Genomic DNA, 14,967 nt, shown 5'->3' on the forward strand with positions numbered 1-14,967 from the left:
GAGCTCCTGCCCCTGGTGCCCAACCAGCTGTGCCTGGTGCTGGGGTTGGTGTGGGGCGGCGGGGGGTGGTACAATCATGGGGGCCCCTCAGTGCTTGGCCCTGTGGAGCAGAGGCAGGGAGCTGCTGGCGTGCCTGGCAGGCAAGCAGGGGTGCCAGGATGTGCTGGGGCGGGGGCAGCAGGCTGGTGAGAATGTTGGGGTGCCCAGCAGGTGGGAGTTTTGAGAGGCCCTGGAAGGGGGTAGGGGGTTTCGGGGGGCCTGGCAGAGGGGTGGGGGGTCCAGGAAGGGGGTTGGGTACGTTGGGGGGCCCGGCAGAGGGGTGGGGGGTCCTGGGGGCCTGGAAGGGGATTGGGAGTTTCAGGGGGGCCAGCAGAGGGAGGGGGGCCCGGTAGGAGGACGGGGGATCCTGGGGGGCCCGGTAGGGGGCGGGGGCGGGCGCGGGCGCTTTGGGGCGCCCTAGCGCTGCTCGGCCGCGGGGAGCTGCGGGAAGCGGCCGGGGCAGGGATAGGAGAACATGAACTTGAGGGCGAAGCGCAGCTGCGGGTTGCCGCGCTCCCAGCGGTACAGGGCCCCCAGCAGCAGCCGCCCGCCCGCCCGGCGGCCCAGCACCACGAAGGGGCGGCGCAGGTCGGCCAGCTGCGGGCACAGGCAGGCGGCCGCGTTGCGCAGGTGCAGCACCAGGCGGCGGGTGTCGGGGCGCTGCAGGGGGCCCCGCTTCAGCAGCTTCTTCTTCCGGGCCGCCGCCAGGCGCCGCTCGCCGCCCTCGGCCTGCAGCTCCCGGAGCCGCGTCTTCAGCACTGCGGGGGAGCGGCCGGCTCGGGAGCGGCGCCGGGGAACCCCGGGCCGGCTCCGACCCCCCCGAAACCCCTGGGTCAGCCCGAACCCCGAACCCCTGAAATCCCCGGACCGCCTGAAACCCCCGGGCCGGCCCTGAACCCCCCGGGCCGCCCTAAGCCCCGAACCCCCGGGCCGGCCCGATCCCCCGAAATCCCCGGACCGCCTGAAACCCCCGGGCCGCCCGAACCCCCCCCGCAAATAACCCCCCAACCGCTGCTTCGATCCCTCCGGGCCAGCTCCCTAACCCCACTAACCCTCCGGGCCGGCCCGAACCCCCCCAAAACCCCTCAACCTCCGTTCTGATCCCTCTGGGCCGGCTCCCTAACCCCCAACCTGGTCCCGAACCCCCTGAAAACTCCCGGCCTGCCCTGAACCCCGAACCCACCAGGCCAGCCCCAAACCCCCCAACCACCGCTCCATTCCCTCTGGGCCAGCCCCCTAATCCCCTAATCCCCCCCGGCGCCAGCCCGAACCCCCCAAAAACCCCCAACCTCCACTCTGATCCCTCCGGGCCGGCCCCCTATTCCCCAGGCCGCTCATAGGGAGGGGACCCCCAGACACCCCCAGACCCCCACTCCCTAGGCCGCTCGTAGGGACACCCCCAGACCCCCCCCACTCACCAAAGTCACTCGCACACATCTGCTCCATCATGCCCTCTGCCTTCGGCTCCATCTCGCACTGCGGGCACACCCTGGAGGCTGTGGGTTGCGGGAGGTGAGAGGGCTGACGGGACCCCAGGGCGCGGGGGCCAGGCCGGGCTGCAGGAGGGAGGCTGATGCTCAGGTGGGCAGAGGGGTGGGAGGTGGTGGAAGCCAAGCAGCTGGGGTTACAGAGCCTGCCCCCGGGAGCTCCTGCTCTGGCCACCTGGCCCATCCCCAGCCGGCCCCCCGACAACCACCCGGCCCTGCCCTGCCCCGCCCCAGCAGGCCCCTGCGACGGGGTTCCAGGCCGGGGGGTGGGGAAGGGACCCATGCCAGGCTCACTGCCCGCTGCCCAGCTCCCCAGTGCAGCCGTGCCTGGGGGTGGGGGGCCTGCAGCCTGGCCTATCAGTGCCAAGGGGGCGCTGCTGAAGCAGCTGGGGGGTGGCCCTGGGGACCAGTGCTCCTCAGCCCTTCCCAGGTGCTGGGGGGCTGCCGGGGGAGCTGGTCTCTGGCCCAAAGCCCCACATCTGGGACAGGCTGCAGGCTCCGTGTCAATTATTCTTACCGGGGGACACCCCCCATTACCTGGCAGCAGGGCAGCCTGGCCCAGTTACCTGGCAGTGGGGTGACTTGCTCCCCATTAGCTGGCAGTGGGGTGACCTGGCCCCGTTACCTGGTGGCAGGGTGACCTGCTCCCTGTTACCTGGCAGCAGGGTGACCTGCTCCCCATTAGCTGTCAGTGGGGTGACCTGGCCCCATTACCTGGTGGCGGGGGGGGGGAACCTGCTCCCCGTTACCTGGCGGAGGGGTGGCTGGGCCCCCATTACCTGGCGGCAGGGTGACCTGCTCCCCGTTACCTGGTGGCGGGGGGGGGAACCTGCTCCCCGTTACCTGGCGGAGGGGTGGCTGGGCCCCCGTTACCTGGCGGCAGGGTGACCTGCTCCCTGTTACCTGGTGGCCGGGGGGGGGGAACCTGCTCCCCGTTACCTGGCGGAGGGGTGACCTGGCCCTGTTACCTGGCGGCGGGGTGACCTGCTCCCCGTTACCTGGCGGCGGGGTGGCTGGGCCCCTGTTACCTGGCAGCAGGATGACCTGGCCCCATTACCTGGCAATGGGGTGACCTGCTTCCCGTTACCTGGTGGCAGCGTGACCTGGCCCCCTTACCTGGTGTGAAGGAGTGGGGGGAGGGCATGTGTGAGTCAGGCTGGATGTGGGAGACAAGCAGAGCAGCTCCCAGGGGCTAAGGATGACCCTGGGGCTACAACTGGCAGGTAACACCTCTGCCCTGAACAAAGAGGAGGGAGGAGCCGAGCTGGTTTTTGAATCAGGGGAGCGGTGGTTAGAGGCTGGAGGGGAGAGGGAGCTGGAAGGCAGCCAGCCTGGCGAGGGGGGAAGCTACACCCCAGAGGGGCACCCCTCAGGGTCTTCTCCCCAGGACGGGTTGGAAGGACTGTCTCTGGCTGCTGTGCTGTCGCTTCTGTGAGAAACTGGGCCTCTGTTGCCTAATAAACCTCCTGTTCTACCTGCTGAGTGAGAGTCACTCCTGCCAGCGGACGGGGTGCAGTGCAGGGGGACCCCTGAACCCTATCACACCTGGTGGCAGGGTGACCTGGCCCTGTTACCTGGTGGCAGGGTGACCTGGCCCCTTACCTGGCAGCGGGGTGACCTGGCCCCTTACCTGGCGATGGGGTGACCTGGCCCCTTACCTGGCGGCGGGGTGACCTGGCCCCACTTACCTGGCAATGGGGTGACCTGGCCCCTTACCTGGCGGTGGGGTGGCTGGGCTGCCCCCGGCCTGCGGGGCGATGCAGAGGCGGTGCTCCAGGGGGAAGCGGGTGCAGCGCAGCATGTCGGGCCAGGGGAAGCCGTAGGCCTCCATGAGGGGGGCGCAGGCGTCGCGCACAGCCTGGCAGAGTGAGCGGCAGGGGTAGATGGGCCGGTCCAGGCAGACGGGCGCGAAGAGCGAGCAGAGGAGGATCTGGGTGTCGCCATGGCAGCGCTTGCCGAGCAGGGGCACCCAGGCGCTGGCCTGCTGGCGCACCTCGCCCAGGGAGTCTTGATCCAGCAGGTTGGGCAGCCGCATGCGCGTGTAGGCCAGGCCCTGGCACAGCGGCAGGTCGGCCGGGATGTCCACGCACTGCGGTGCCTTGGCGTAGCCCCGCGCGCCGGAGAGCTGCGCCGCCTGCCAGCTCTGCTCGGCGTCTTGCCCCAGAGCTGGCCGCACCAGGGCCAGGGCCAGGAGCGCGGTGCCCAGCAGCCCCGGGTGGCCCCCCCACTGTGGCATCACTGCCCCCGGGGCTCACCCTGTCGCACTGCCCTGGGCTCAGTCCCTGCGGACGGGGCAGGAGCCTGCACGGCGCGTGTCTGTCCAGCGCAGCGGGGAGCAGGACTGGAGCCGGGCGCTGGCTCTGTGCCCAGCCCCTGCAGCCCTGGCACCTCCCTCTGCAGGTGCCACAGGTGCTGCTCTGTGCTGGCCAGTCCCAGGCCCGGGCCCAGGCCAGGTGGGGGCCATGGCCAGCCGCCAGCCCTCCTTGGCACTGGGAGCTCTGCTCCTAGCCCCCAGCCCAGCCCTGCTCGGGGCCTCCGCCTGCCCGGGCTCAGGTGTGGCTCATCCCCGTGGCCGGGCCCTGGGCCTCACGGCCCCGCTTCGTCCCTCCCCTCACATCACCCCTGTACCCTCCCCTCCCCACTCTGCAACCCCTCGCCTCTGAGCACCCCAGACCCAACCCCTCTCCCGCCCTGAACCTACGCTCCTTGTCCCCTCCCCACCCCTCCCCTCTGTGCCCCCTCCCCAGCCCTCGCCCCTCCCTGCACTCCCACACCAGCCTCTCCCCAAACCCTTACCTCAGCTCCTCCCCTCAATGCTCCCCACACCCTTTTGTGCTCCCTGCCATGCCTACCCATTCCCCTCTGTGTCCTGCTGTGCACGGAGCTGTACGGCCAGAGCCATGTGCTGCTGCCGCAGGCTGGCTGTGGAGGGCTGGCGCCCCTGGGGCGGCAGGGGCCATGCCAGGCGAGCTCTCGGCAGAGCAGTGGCTGAGCTGGTGGGGTTGCAGAGGGCTGCGGGACGCCGGGGTGGGGCCTTGGAGGGTGTTGGCTGAGGCGGAGGAGGAACGTGAGTGTTGGCCGTGGGCGAGCTGGGGGCGGCGGGCGTGGAAGGGCAGGAGGAGCCAGGCCCTGGGCAGTGCCCAGCACTGAGCGCTGACGTGGCACAGGCCCTGCAGGGCACTGGGATCAGCTCCCCAGGGCAGCAGGTGGGTGGTGGCCTGGCCAGGGCTATGCCATCACCTGGGCAGCTGTGGCTGAGCTGGGGCGCATGCTTGGGCCTGGCTGCTGGGCAGCTGCTGGCCCTCTGACCCCCAGCGGGTGCTGGGTCCCTGCCATGCCGCTGCGCCTCTCCCAGGCTGCCTTGGCTGTCCTGGGGGTCGGGAGCAGGAGGCTGGACCCAGAGGCTGCAGGTAGCCCCAGCCCCATGCTGGGACCGCTGGGGCCCGCCCCAGCCCGTGGCTGTATGGGGCTGATCATGGGCTGTGCCCATCCCTGGCTGCGGGGAAAGCCTGGCTCTGGCCCTCCCCGGGGCTCTCTGCTCCATCCTGGGCTGTGCTGCCGGGGGGCGCGGGGGGCCTGCGGGAGCCCTCAGGGTTTGCCAAGGCCCTGCCTGGGCAGGAAGCCAGCCAGAGACATGCCCCCGCCTGCCCCCCTTGATCTGCCCAGCGTTAAATGTCACAGCCTCGCCTGGCCAAAAGCACCTGCCAGCCCCCGCCCCCCCTAGACATCCCCCTCGGCCCCGAGGCAGCTCTCAGCCCCCACAAGATGCCCCCCTCGGCCCCCGAAGCAGCTCTCAGCCCCCCTAGACGCCCCCCTCGGCCCCTGAAGCAGCTCTCAGCCCCCCCAAGACGCCCCCCTCGGCCCCCGAAGCAGCTCTCAGCACCCCCTAGACGCCCCCCTCGGCCCCTAAGCAGCTCTCAGCCCCCCCAAGACATCCCCCTCGGCCCCGAAGCAGCTCTCGGCACCCCCTAGACGCCCCCCTCTGCCCTGAAGCAGCTCTCAGCACCCCCTAGACGCCCCCCTCTTCCCCGAAGCAGCTCTCAGCTCCCCCTAGACGCCCCCCTCGGCCCCCAAAGCAGCTCTCAGCACCCCCTAGACGCCCCCCTCGGCCCCAAAGCAGCTCTCAGCCCCCCCAAGATGCCCCCCTCGGCCCCGAAGCAGCTCTCAGCACCCCCTAGACACCCCCCTTGGCCCCAAAGCAGCTCTCAGCCCCCCCAGATGCCCCCCTCAGCCCCGAAGCAGCTCTCAGCACCCCCTAGACACCCCCCTCGGCCCCAAAGCAGCTCTCAGCACCCCCTAGACACCCCCCTCTGCCCCGAAGCAGCTCTCAGCACCCCCAAGACGCCCCCCTCGGCCCCCGAAGCAGCTCTCAGCCCCCCAAAACGCCCCCCTCGGCCCCGAAGCAGCTCTCAGCCCCCCCAAGACGCCCCCCTCGGCCCCGAAGCAGCTCTCAGCACCCCCTAGACACCCCCCTCGGTCCCCGAAGCAGCTCTCAGCCCCCCTAGACACCCCCCTCGGCCCCCGAAGCAGCTCTCAGCACCCCCTAGACGCCCCCCTTGGCCCCCGAAGCAGCTCTCAGCACCCCCTAGACGCCCCCCTCGGCCCCAAAGCAGCTCTCAGCCCCCCCAAGACGCCCCCCTCGGCCCCGAAGCAGCTCTCAGCCCCCCCAAGACGCCCCCCTCGGCCCCAAAGCAGCTCTCAGCACCCCCTAGATGCCCCCCTCGGCCCCAAAGCAGCTCTCAGCCCCCCCGAGACACCCCCCTCAACCCCCTGAAGCAGCTGTCAGCCCCCACAAGACATCCCACTTGGCCCCCGAAGCAGCTGCCAGCCTCTCTGAGACACCCCCTCGGCCCCCTGAAACAGCTGCCCCCCCGACATCCCCCTTGGCCCCCTGAAGCAGCTCCCAGCCCCCCCCCCAGCCCCCTTGTTGGCCCCCTGAAGCAGCTGCCAGGTCCCTAGTTGTCCTGGGCCTGTGGGAACTGATGACAGCCCAGCTCCGGTGAGGCACCCGCAGGTGCAGGGGATGGGAGGGAGCTCTGGGCAGCGTCAGGCCCAGGCCGAGTCGGCGGGGGGGAGGGCGAGACTCAGGGGTCTGGCACTCCGCACAGGCTGAGGGGTTACCGGCTCCTGCCTATGAGCAGTGACACAGGGACAGGTTGTCTCCCTGGGGCGGGCAGCTGGGAACGAGGCAGCTGGGATGGGGTGTCCCCCAGAGCTGGGTCCCACCGGGTGGGGGTCCCCTGGCCGGACGGGGGAATGAAGCCGAGATGTTCGGGGGCCAGGCTCCGGGCTGGGCTGCCCTGCGTGTGGGGGGCCTAGCAGGGCTGTGAGCCAGACGCCCAAATCACTGCCCGAGGCTGGCACGACATTGGGCCCCGGGAGGCTTCTCGTGCACTGGTTCTGTGCTGCTTTCTGCCTGCAGGGCCGTGTGCTTGGGGAGACCCAGCGAGCAGGGTCCTGGCACCCGAATGGGCAGACTGCACCCCAGGGAGGAAGGTGTTAAACCGGTGACGCCAGCTGGATGGGTCGTGGTTCAGGCGCGTGGCAGGGTTGCAATAATCCGCTGGCTGAAGTCGAGTCCCTGGAGCTCACCCTCAGCGGGGACGGGCCGTCCAGTCCTTCTTCAGAGCTTCACTTCTAGCGACGCTCCTCCAGGGGAGAAGGCGGATTGGAGACAGAGCGGCAGGACCTCCAGGGCCCTCTGTACCCTGGGCCGCGGGGAAGGATCCCATCGCTCGCTGCCTGAGAGCGCAGCCGCCAGCCGGAGGTCGGAGCCGCCTGGGCCGGTCCCCTGTCCGTGCCTGGCTCGGGTCTCTGTGTTGTGCTGACAAGAAGCACGCTGGAGCCTTTCAGGGGAAAGGCAATACTCCAACTCCCCAGGGCGCCTTGCCCCGGGCTCCAGCAGCCATCCCCGCCCACCCATCGCACCTGGGCCGAGGCGCTGCCCTTTCAGGCCTTGTCCATCCACACCCCAGTCACGCCCAGGGCCATCGAGTTAGTGAAAGGGCACAGCCTGCGCACCAAAGGCAGCAGAGTCGCTGCACAAAGGCTGAATAGAGTCCTGTGCTGGTGAGAAACAGCCTTAATACAAAGTGCACTCGCACACGCTCACACACACACACACACGTTTGCACGTGCACGCGCACACACTTGCACACGCACGCTTGCTTGCACACCTGTGATGGGGTTCAGGGGTCCCCCTGCACTGCACCCCATCCGCTGGCAGGAGTGACTCTCACTCAGCAGGTACAACAGGAGGTTTATTAGGCAACAGATGCCCAGTTTCTCACAGAAGCGACAGTACAGCAGCCAGAGACAGTCCTTCCAACCCGTCCTGGGGAGAAGACCCCGAGGGGTGCCGCTGTGGGGTGTAGCTTTCCCCCTCCTCAGGCTGGCTGCCTTCCAGCTCCTCTTTCCCCAGCTTCCTAACTGCCACCCCTGTGATGGAGTGGGGGATACCTCTGTGTGTGTGTGTGGCTCACAGAGGGTGTGGGGCTCCTGCTGAGGGTAACCCTGACAACCAGGTAACACCTTTGTACTGCAGACAAAGGAGGAGGTGGAGCCTGAGGGGTTTGAATTGGAACTGGGAGTTGGAAGCGGTTAGTCTGGGCTGGGAGAGAGAGAGAGACAAAGGAGGGGGCAAGGCCCCAGCTCTGGGGGCCCCTCGGGGCCTCCTCTCCCCAACATGGATTGGACTGGCTGTCTCTGCCGGCTGTACTGACTCCTCTGTATGATGCTGTGTCCTGTCGGCTAATAAACCTGCTGTTTTCCTGCTGAGTGAGAGTCACTCCTGCCTGCGGATAGGGTGCAGAGCTTGGGGGACCCCAGAACCCCATCACACTGGTGTCAGAAGTGGGATGTTCTGCACCCCGAGGATGGAGCATCCAGAAGTAAGTGACTGGGGCCCCAGAAGAAGTGGGGCCTGCGAGACCCAGGTGTGCTGAAGGGCAGTAAGGTGCAGTTCCCCAAGGCGGAGGGGCCTGCGGCCAAACCCAAGCAACTGCGGTTGTGGTCCTCGAGAGGGGGTGTCACACCCAAGGAGGGGTTACTCCTGGGAATCTGTTGGAGTCGGTCCCAGAAGGTGGAGGGGCCGAGAGCCCAAGCCCCAGGAACAAGTGACCCCTGAGGAGGCTGATGCTGAATGAGTTCTTCCCAAGACAGGGTGCTCATGGTCCCTGAGAGCGGGTGTCACACTGAAGAAGGGGTTCCTCTGAGAGTCTGTTGGAGTCGGTCCCAGAGGGCAGAGGGGCCTACGGCCTAACCCCCAGGGAGCTTGTGACCCGCAAGGAGCCTGGCACACTGAAGGGATTCTTCCAGAAATCGTGGGGTGCAGAGGGCATCAGACTGACAGCCTGCAACCACGCTGAGCAACTCCGCTGTGAAGTGGCAGCACCTGGAAACCGAATCGAGATTAAAGAAGCTGGACAAGGCAGCGTGGATGTGCAGTGGCAGAGCTGAGGGTTAAGGAAAATCCTGCAGAGGTGAGCCCGGATCGGGGCAGGGAACCCTGGACTGCATGGAGCTCTGAACCGAGTGGCCTGCCACAGCTCAAGGAGGGAAGGAGCGATTCCAACCCATCATCTACTAGTGGCCAAGACAGACCTGCGACGCGTTTTCCAGGCCTGGGCCGAGGAAGGTGCCTGTGTGTCTGTGCAGGAAAGCAGCTGATCCACTGGGAATGGCAAGTTGTCTGTGAGAGAAGCTGCTCCACCTTCTGTGTGTGTGTGGAGACCAGCCGGGGGGCTGGAACAAAGGAGAGAGTGTCTCCCATTGTCTGTCTGTGTTGAACAGCAGCAGCAGCCTGGGGAGAGAGCAGAGCCTGCGTTTGGAAAAGGTGCCAAGGAGGAAACTAGCCCATTGTCTGAGGAGGATTCCCCAGCCTGGCGTGGCTGGAGAAGGAACAACCAGGAAAGAGCATTCCAGGTGTGTCTCTGAATCCAGCCATGGGGGCTGGAGCAGAGGGAATGGCTCTGGGATGGGCAGTGGTGTCCCTGCTAAGGACACTGGTCCTTGGTGCAAGAAAAGTGCTTCTACTTCTGGGGAAGTGAATCCTTTGCCTGAGCCTGTGGGGGCTCGAGATGGAGCCAAGATCCCAGAGCTGGATCTGAGGGCAGCTGAAGCCCAGATGGGAAGTGGGCCTACCTCTGTGTCTCTCAGGGGGGATAATGCTTTAACTTGGTCTAATCCAGTTAGTATCATCAGGGAATCCCAGAGACCAGACGATTCTGGTACTTGTTCTTTGCCTGATGCTGAGGTGTTACTGGGAGGGGGTGAGAGGACTCTGTCCTACCAGAGTCATCCTCTCGCCAGGACACAAGAACAGACGGGCAATGGAGTTACGCTGACTGATGAAGATAAAGGAGCTGGTAGCAGAAGAGAGGAAAGGGACCCTGACCTTCTGTCCGGTGGTACTGGCTGTCTGCCTGGAGGCGGATTACGTGGGAATCTGCCTGATGGGCCAGAAGTGATCCTGGGTGTAGGTGAAACCCAGGAGCTGGTTGTGGCTCAAGGGAGCAGTGCCCCTGTGGAGGCAGACAGGGGTGAGTTATTGTTTGGGGGAGCTCTTGAGGAAGAGAATTTCCCTGAAACTTTTCCTGACCCGTCTGTGGGGACTGCAGAAAATGGAAGTGAGGTGGAGGAGAGTGAACAGGAAAGGTGCTTGTCTGTGAGAGCCGGAGCAGCCCTTTGCCTGGGGAGAAGTTTGTTTCAGCTCCTGATGGCCAGGACCTGCCTGAGTGTGAAACCACTGGCTGTGCTCTGGAAGGGTCCAAAGCAGGCAGGGTAAAGGTTTCTCAGGAATTGGAAGTTGATGCAAGTAAAGTGAAAACTATCAGATAGTGTGAGCAGCCCTGTGAGAACCAAGTAAAACAGCTGCACAGTCAGTCTCTGTAGGATGCAGGAGAGGGCCAGCAATTCCCCATCTCCAGATGGTGGAAACACTTATATTCTCATACTGGATTCGACTTCTGATTCCATGGGGAGGCAGTAGTTGGAGGTGGAAGGACAAAGGAGCTTTGGGCCTGGTGGGCCGATAAGGGATAAATAGGGATTCCTCCATGTGGATTCTGCGTCTGGGACTCACAAAAACAACTTTTAGAAACCAGTTTGGTTTGCAAATTTCCAGGCTGGCTGGGAGGGGGCCATCTCCCTGAGATCATCAATGGCCCAGCTCTTGTTAGAAGGGAGGGCACAGCCAGAGAGATCAGATTTCCACCCCAGGGGGCAAGGGAGAAGATTAGAACTTGATGGTGCTAAGAAAGGCCTCAGCCATTTATCCCCAAAATACCAGATTCTCAAGGATGTTGCACAAAGGTTGTGGTCTACCAAAGAGCAACGTAAATGTACAGTTGCAATGGGTTTGTTCTGTTACTCACGCTGACTGCTGTAACCAAGGGGTGCTGCTACCAAAAGCTGTAGAATTGTACCATGTACTGAATGTTTGGAAAGAGCCATTTAACATGATGACATTGATGTAGAAGCATGAATTGTATGTTGAAGGAGTTTGTAACTCTGAAATGTCACCATTGTTCCCTGTAACTAGTCTTGCAACCTCTCACATGAGGAGGAACATTCCAAACCTATTGTGTGGCATGGAAGGGGAAACTGAGGCACACGACCATTCTGGTGGTCTGGCTAAATGCCAAGGGTGGAAGCATTTGTACCTTCTTTTACTGGACTGTAACTGAATTCCAAACATTGGCCGGAGCAGCTGTATGGGCTCTGCCTGCCCGACTTGAGAACGTGGCTGATGGACCAGTGACAGAAGCAGCGAGACCAACCAACCCAAGGGAACTAAAGGGACTTGTCTGGCTGGATCACATGAAAAGGGCCAATACCAAGCTCCTGAGTTGGAGCCTCCTCCAGCAGCATTATGACATGGAGGTGGTGCACATCAAGGGGAGCACTGAGGGTACAGCCGATGCCCGATCACGAGGGGAGGGCCCCGAACTTCCCCAGGTCACTGGCTGAGTGACCCTGCTCAGTTCGGTCTGGAAGGGGGGAGAGATGTGATGGAGTGGGGGATACCTCTGTGTGTGTGTGTGGCTCACAGAGGGTGTGGGGCTCCTGCTGAGGGTAACCCTGACGACCAGGTAACACCTTTGTACGGCAGACAAAGGAGGAGGTGGAGCCTGAGGGGTTTGAATTGGAACTGGGAGTTGGAAGCGGTTAGTCTGGGCTGGGAGAGAGAGAGAGACAAAGGAGGGGGCAAGGCCCCAGCTCTGGGGGCCCCTCGGGGCCTCCTCTCCCCAACATGGATTGGACTGGCTGTCTCTGCCGGCTGTACTGACTCCTCTGTATGATGCTGTGTCCTGTCGGCTAATAAACCTGCTGTTTTCCTGCTGAGTGAGAGTCACTCCTGCCTGCGGACAGGGTGCAGAGCTTGGGGGACCCCAGAACCCCATCACAACCCCCGATTCAAAACCCAGCTCAGCTCCTCCCTCCTCTTTGTTCAGGGCAGAGGTGTTACCTGCCAGTTGTAGCCCCAGGGTCATCCTTAGCCACTGGGAGCTGCTGCTTGCCTCTCACATCCAGCCTGACTCACACATTCACTCCCCCCACTCCATCACATCTCTCCCCACTTCCAGACTGAACTGAGCGGGGTCCCTTAGCCAGTGACCTGGGGAAATTCGGGGCCCTCCCTGCATCAGCTATGGTGTTGTTGTTCCCCTTCACATGGACCACCTCCATGTCGTAGTCCTGCGGGAGCAGACTCCACCGCAGGAGCTTGGCGTTGGCCCCTTTCACGTGATACAGCCAGGTCAGGGGTGAGTGATTGGTGTACACGGTGAAACGCCGTCCAAACAGGTACGGCTGCAGCTTCCCCAGCGCCCACACCATGGCCAGACATTCCTTCTCTATGGCCGCGTAGTTCTGCTCCCGGGGCAGCAGCTTCTTACTCAGGTACACGATGGGGTGTTTCTCCCCTTTGTCATTCACCTGCATTAGCACCGCCCCCAGCCCCCCGTCTGAGGCATCGGTGAACACCAGGAAGGGTTTGTTGAAGTCTGGATTGGCCAGCACTGGGGCCCTGACCAGAGCCTCCTTCAGTGCGCAGAGGGCCTCTTGGCACTGCTCGGTCCAGACCACCTTGTCAGGCTTTCCCTTTTTACACAGCTCCATGAGGGGGGCAGCGATGGAGCTAAAGTGGGGCACAAACCTCCGGTAGTACCCCGCCATCCCAATGAAGGCCTGGACCTGCTTCTTAGTCTGGGGTGTTGGCCAATCTCTGAGAGCCTCCACTTTAGCTGGCTCTGGCTTTAAGCAGCTGCTGCCCACATTGTGGCCCAGGTAGGTCACCTCAGCCATTCCCACCTTGCACTTCCCTGCCTTGATAGTCAGACCAGCCTTCTGGAGTCGGTCCAGCACCTGCTTGACTTGGGACACATGGTCTTCCCACGTCTGGCTGAAGATGCAAATGTCGTCCATGTAAGCCAGGGCAAAGCTCTCCATCCCTCTCAGTAGCTGCTCCACCAGATGCTGGAAGGTAGCGGGTGCCCCCTTGAGGCCAAAGAGCAGGACCAGGAACTCGTAGAGCCCCACGGCGGTGATGAAAGCCGACTTGAGCCGGGCATCTTCATCTAATGGCATTTGCCAGAACCCCTTGGTGAGGTCTATGGTGGTGAGGTAACGGGCTCCCCCCAGCTTGTCTAAAAGGTCATCAGGCCTGGGCATGGGGTAGGCGTCCAATACAGTGATGGCCTTAAGCTTGCGATAGTCCACACAAAACCAAACAGACCCACCTTTTTTAGGGACTAACACCGTGGGAGAGGCCCAGGGGCTGGAGGAGGGTTGGATCACCCCCAGAGCCAGCATGTCTTCAACCTCCAACTCTATGTCCTGAGTCGTTTTTCCTGTGGCTTTGAGCGGCACACACTTGATAGGGGCGTGGGTGCCTGTCTCTATTCGGTGGACAGCCAGGTCAGTGCGTCCGGGTCTGTCAGAGAACAGCTGTTGGTGCGAATGCAGCACCTCCTTGATCTCCATCTGCTGGGCAGGGGTCAGCTGGTCTGAGAGGGGAATAAACTCCAGCAAGGAGCCGGCTCCAGTCCTTGTGAGTAAATCCACCAAGGGATCATTCCCCCTGCCCCTCCCAGTGTCTGCACACGGCCAGCACCAAGTTCTGTCTGTCCCAGTAAGGTTTCATCACGTTCACATGATAGACCCGATGGCTGTGGGCCCGGTTGGACAGTTCCACCACATAATTCACGTCATTTAGCTGTTTGACAACTTTGAAGGGCCCATCCCAGGCCGCTTGCAGCTTGTTCCGCTGTACAGGTACAAGGACCATCACTTGGTCCCCGGTGGAATAGGCTCGGGCCCTGGCGTTACGGTCATACCAGACCTTTTGTTTCCTTTGGGCCATGGAGAGGTTCTCCATGGCCAGGCCCATGAGCTCGGTGAGTTTTTCCCGGAAGGACAGTACATACTGTACCACTGACTCCCCTTCAGGAGAGGCCGTCCCCTCCCACTCTTCGCTGAGCAAGTCCAAGGGTCCCCGTACCCTCCTTCCCTACAGCAGCTCAAACGGGGAGAACCCCGTGGATTCCTGGGGCACCTCCCTGTATGGAAACAGCAGGTGGGGTAAATACTTGTCCCAGTCATGGGGGTATTGATTCATGAAGGTTCTCAGCATCTGCTTCAGAGTCCCATTGAACCTCTCCACCAGCCCATCTGTCTGAGGGTGGTAGGCTGTGGCCCAGGTGTGCCGGACCCCACACTTGTCCCACAAGCTTTGCAGTAGGGCCGACATGAAGTTGAACCCCCTGATCTGTGAGGACCTCCTTGGGGAACCCCACTGTGCTGAAAATGGACAGCAGTGCATCCGCCAAGGTGTCAGCGTCGATAGAGGTCAAGGCCACTGCTTCTGGGTATCGCGTGGCAAAATCTACCACTACCAAAATATATTTCTTCCCCGAACGTGTTGCCTTGCTGAAGGGTCCCACTGGCTACGTCTACACGTGAAGCCAACATCGAAATAGGCTATTTCGATGAATAACGTCTACACGTCCTCCAGGGCTGGCAACGTCGACGTTCAACTTCGACGTTGCGCGGCACCACATCGAAATAGGCGCTGCGAGGGTACGTCTACACGCCAAAGTAGCACACATCGAAATAAGGGTGCCAGGCACAGCTGCAGACAGGGTCACAGGGCGGACTCAACAGCAAGCCGCTCCCTTAAAGGGCCCCTCCCAGACACAGTTGCACAAAACAACACAAGATACACAGAGCCGACAACTGCTTGCAGACCCTGTGCCTGCAGCATGGATCCCCAGCTGCCGCAGCAGCAGCCAGAAGCCCTGGGCTAAGGGCTGCTGCCCACGGTGACCATAGAGCCCCGCAGGGGCTGGAGAGAGAGCATCTCTCAACCCCCCAGCTGATGGCCACCATGGAGGACCCAGCAATTTCGACGTTGTGGGACACGGATCGTCTACACAGTCCC

General features: G+C 63.3%; 2 protein-coding genes across 2 annotated transcripts in view; one reads left to right on the forward strand and one right to left on the reverse strand.

Annotated features, from left to right (window-relative positions):
• Window positions 1-456: 456 nt before the first annotated feature.
• On the reverse strand, window positions 457-3,639 carry SFRP5 (secreted frizzled related protein 5). Its single transcript, XM_075000402.1, has 3 exons — window positions 3,243-3,639; window positions 1,458-1,535; window positions 457-797 (listed from the first exon to the last, which is right to left on the reverse strand). Exons 1-3 carry the CDS (start codon window positions 3,559-3,561, stop codon window positions 457-459), a joined length of 738 nt encoding a protein of 245 aa, XP_074856503.1. The 5' UTR covers window positions 3,562-3,639.
• Window positions 3,640-4,484: 845 nt separating this feature from the next.
• Window positions 4,485-14,967, forward strand: part of GOLGA7B (golgin A7 family member B) — a 38,996-nt gene continuing 28,513 nt past the window's right edge. The window contains exon 1 of the mRNA XM_075000403.1: window positions 4,485-4,593. Within this exon, the coding sequence (XP_074856504.1) occupies window positions 4,485-4,593 (109 nt within the window). The remainder of the gene's footprint in view (window positions 4,594-14,967) is intronic.

The sequence above is a fragment of the Carettochelys insculpta genome, chromosome 7 (assembly GCF_033958435.1).
Source record: "Carettochelys insculpta isolate YL-2023 chromosome 7, ASM3395843v1, whole genome shotgun sequence".
NCBI classification, from domain to species: Eukaryota; Metazoa; Chordata; order Testudines; family Carettochelyidae; genus Carettochelys; species Carettochelys insculpta.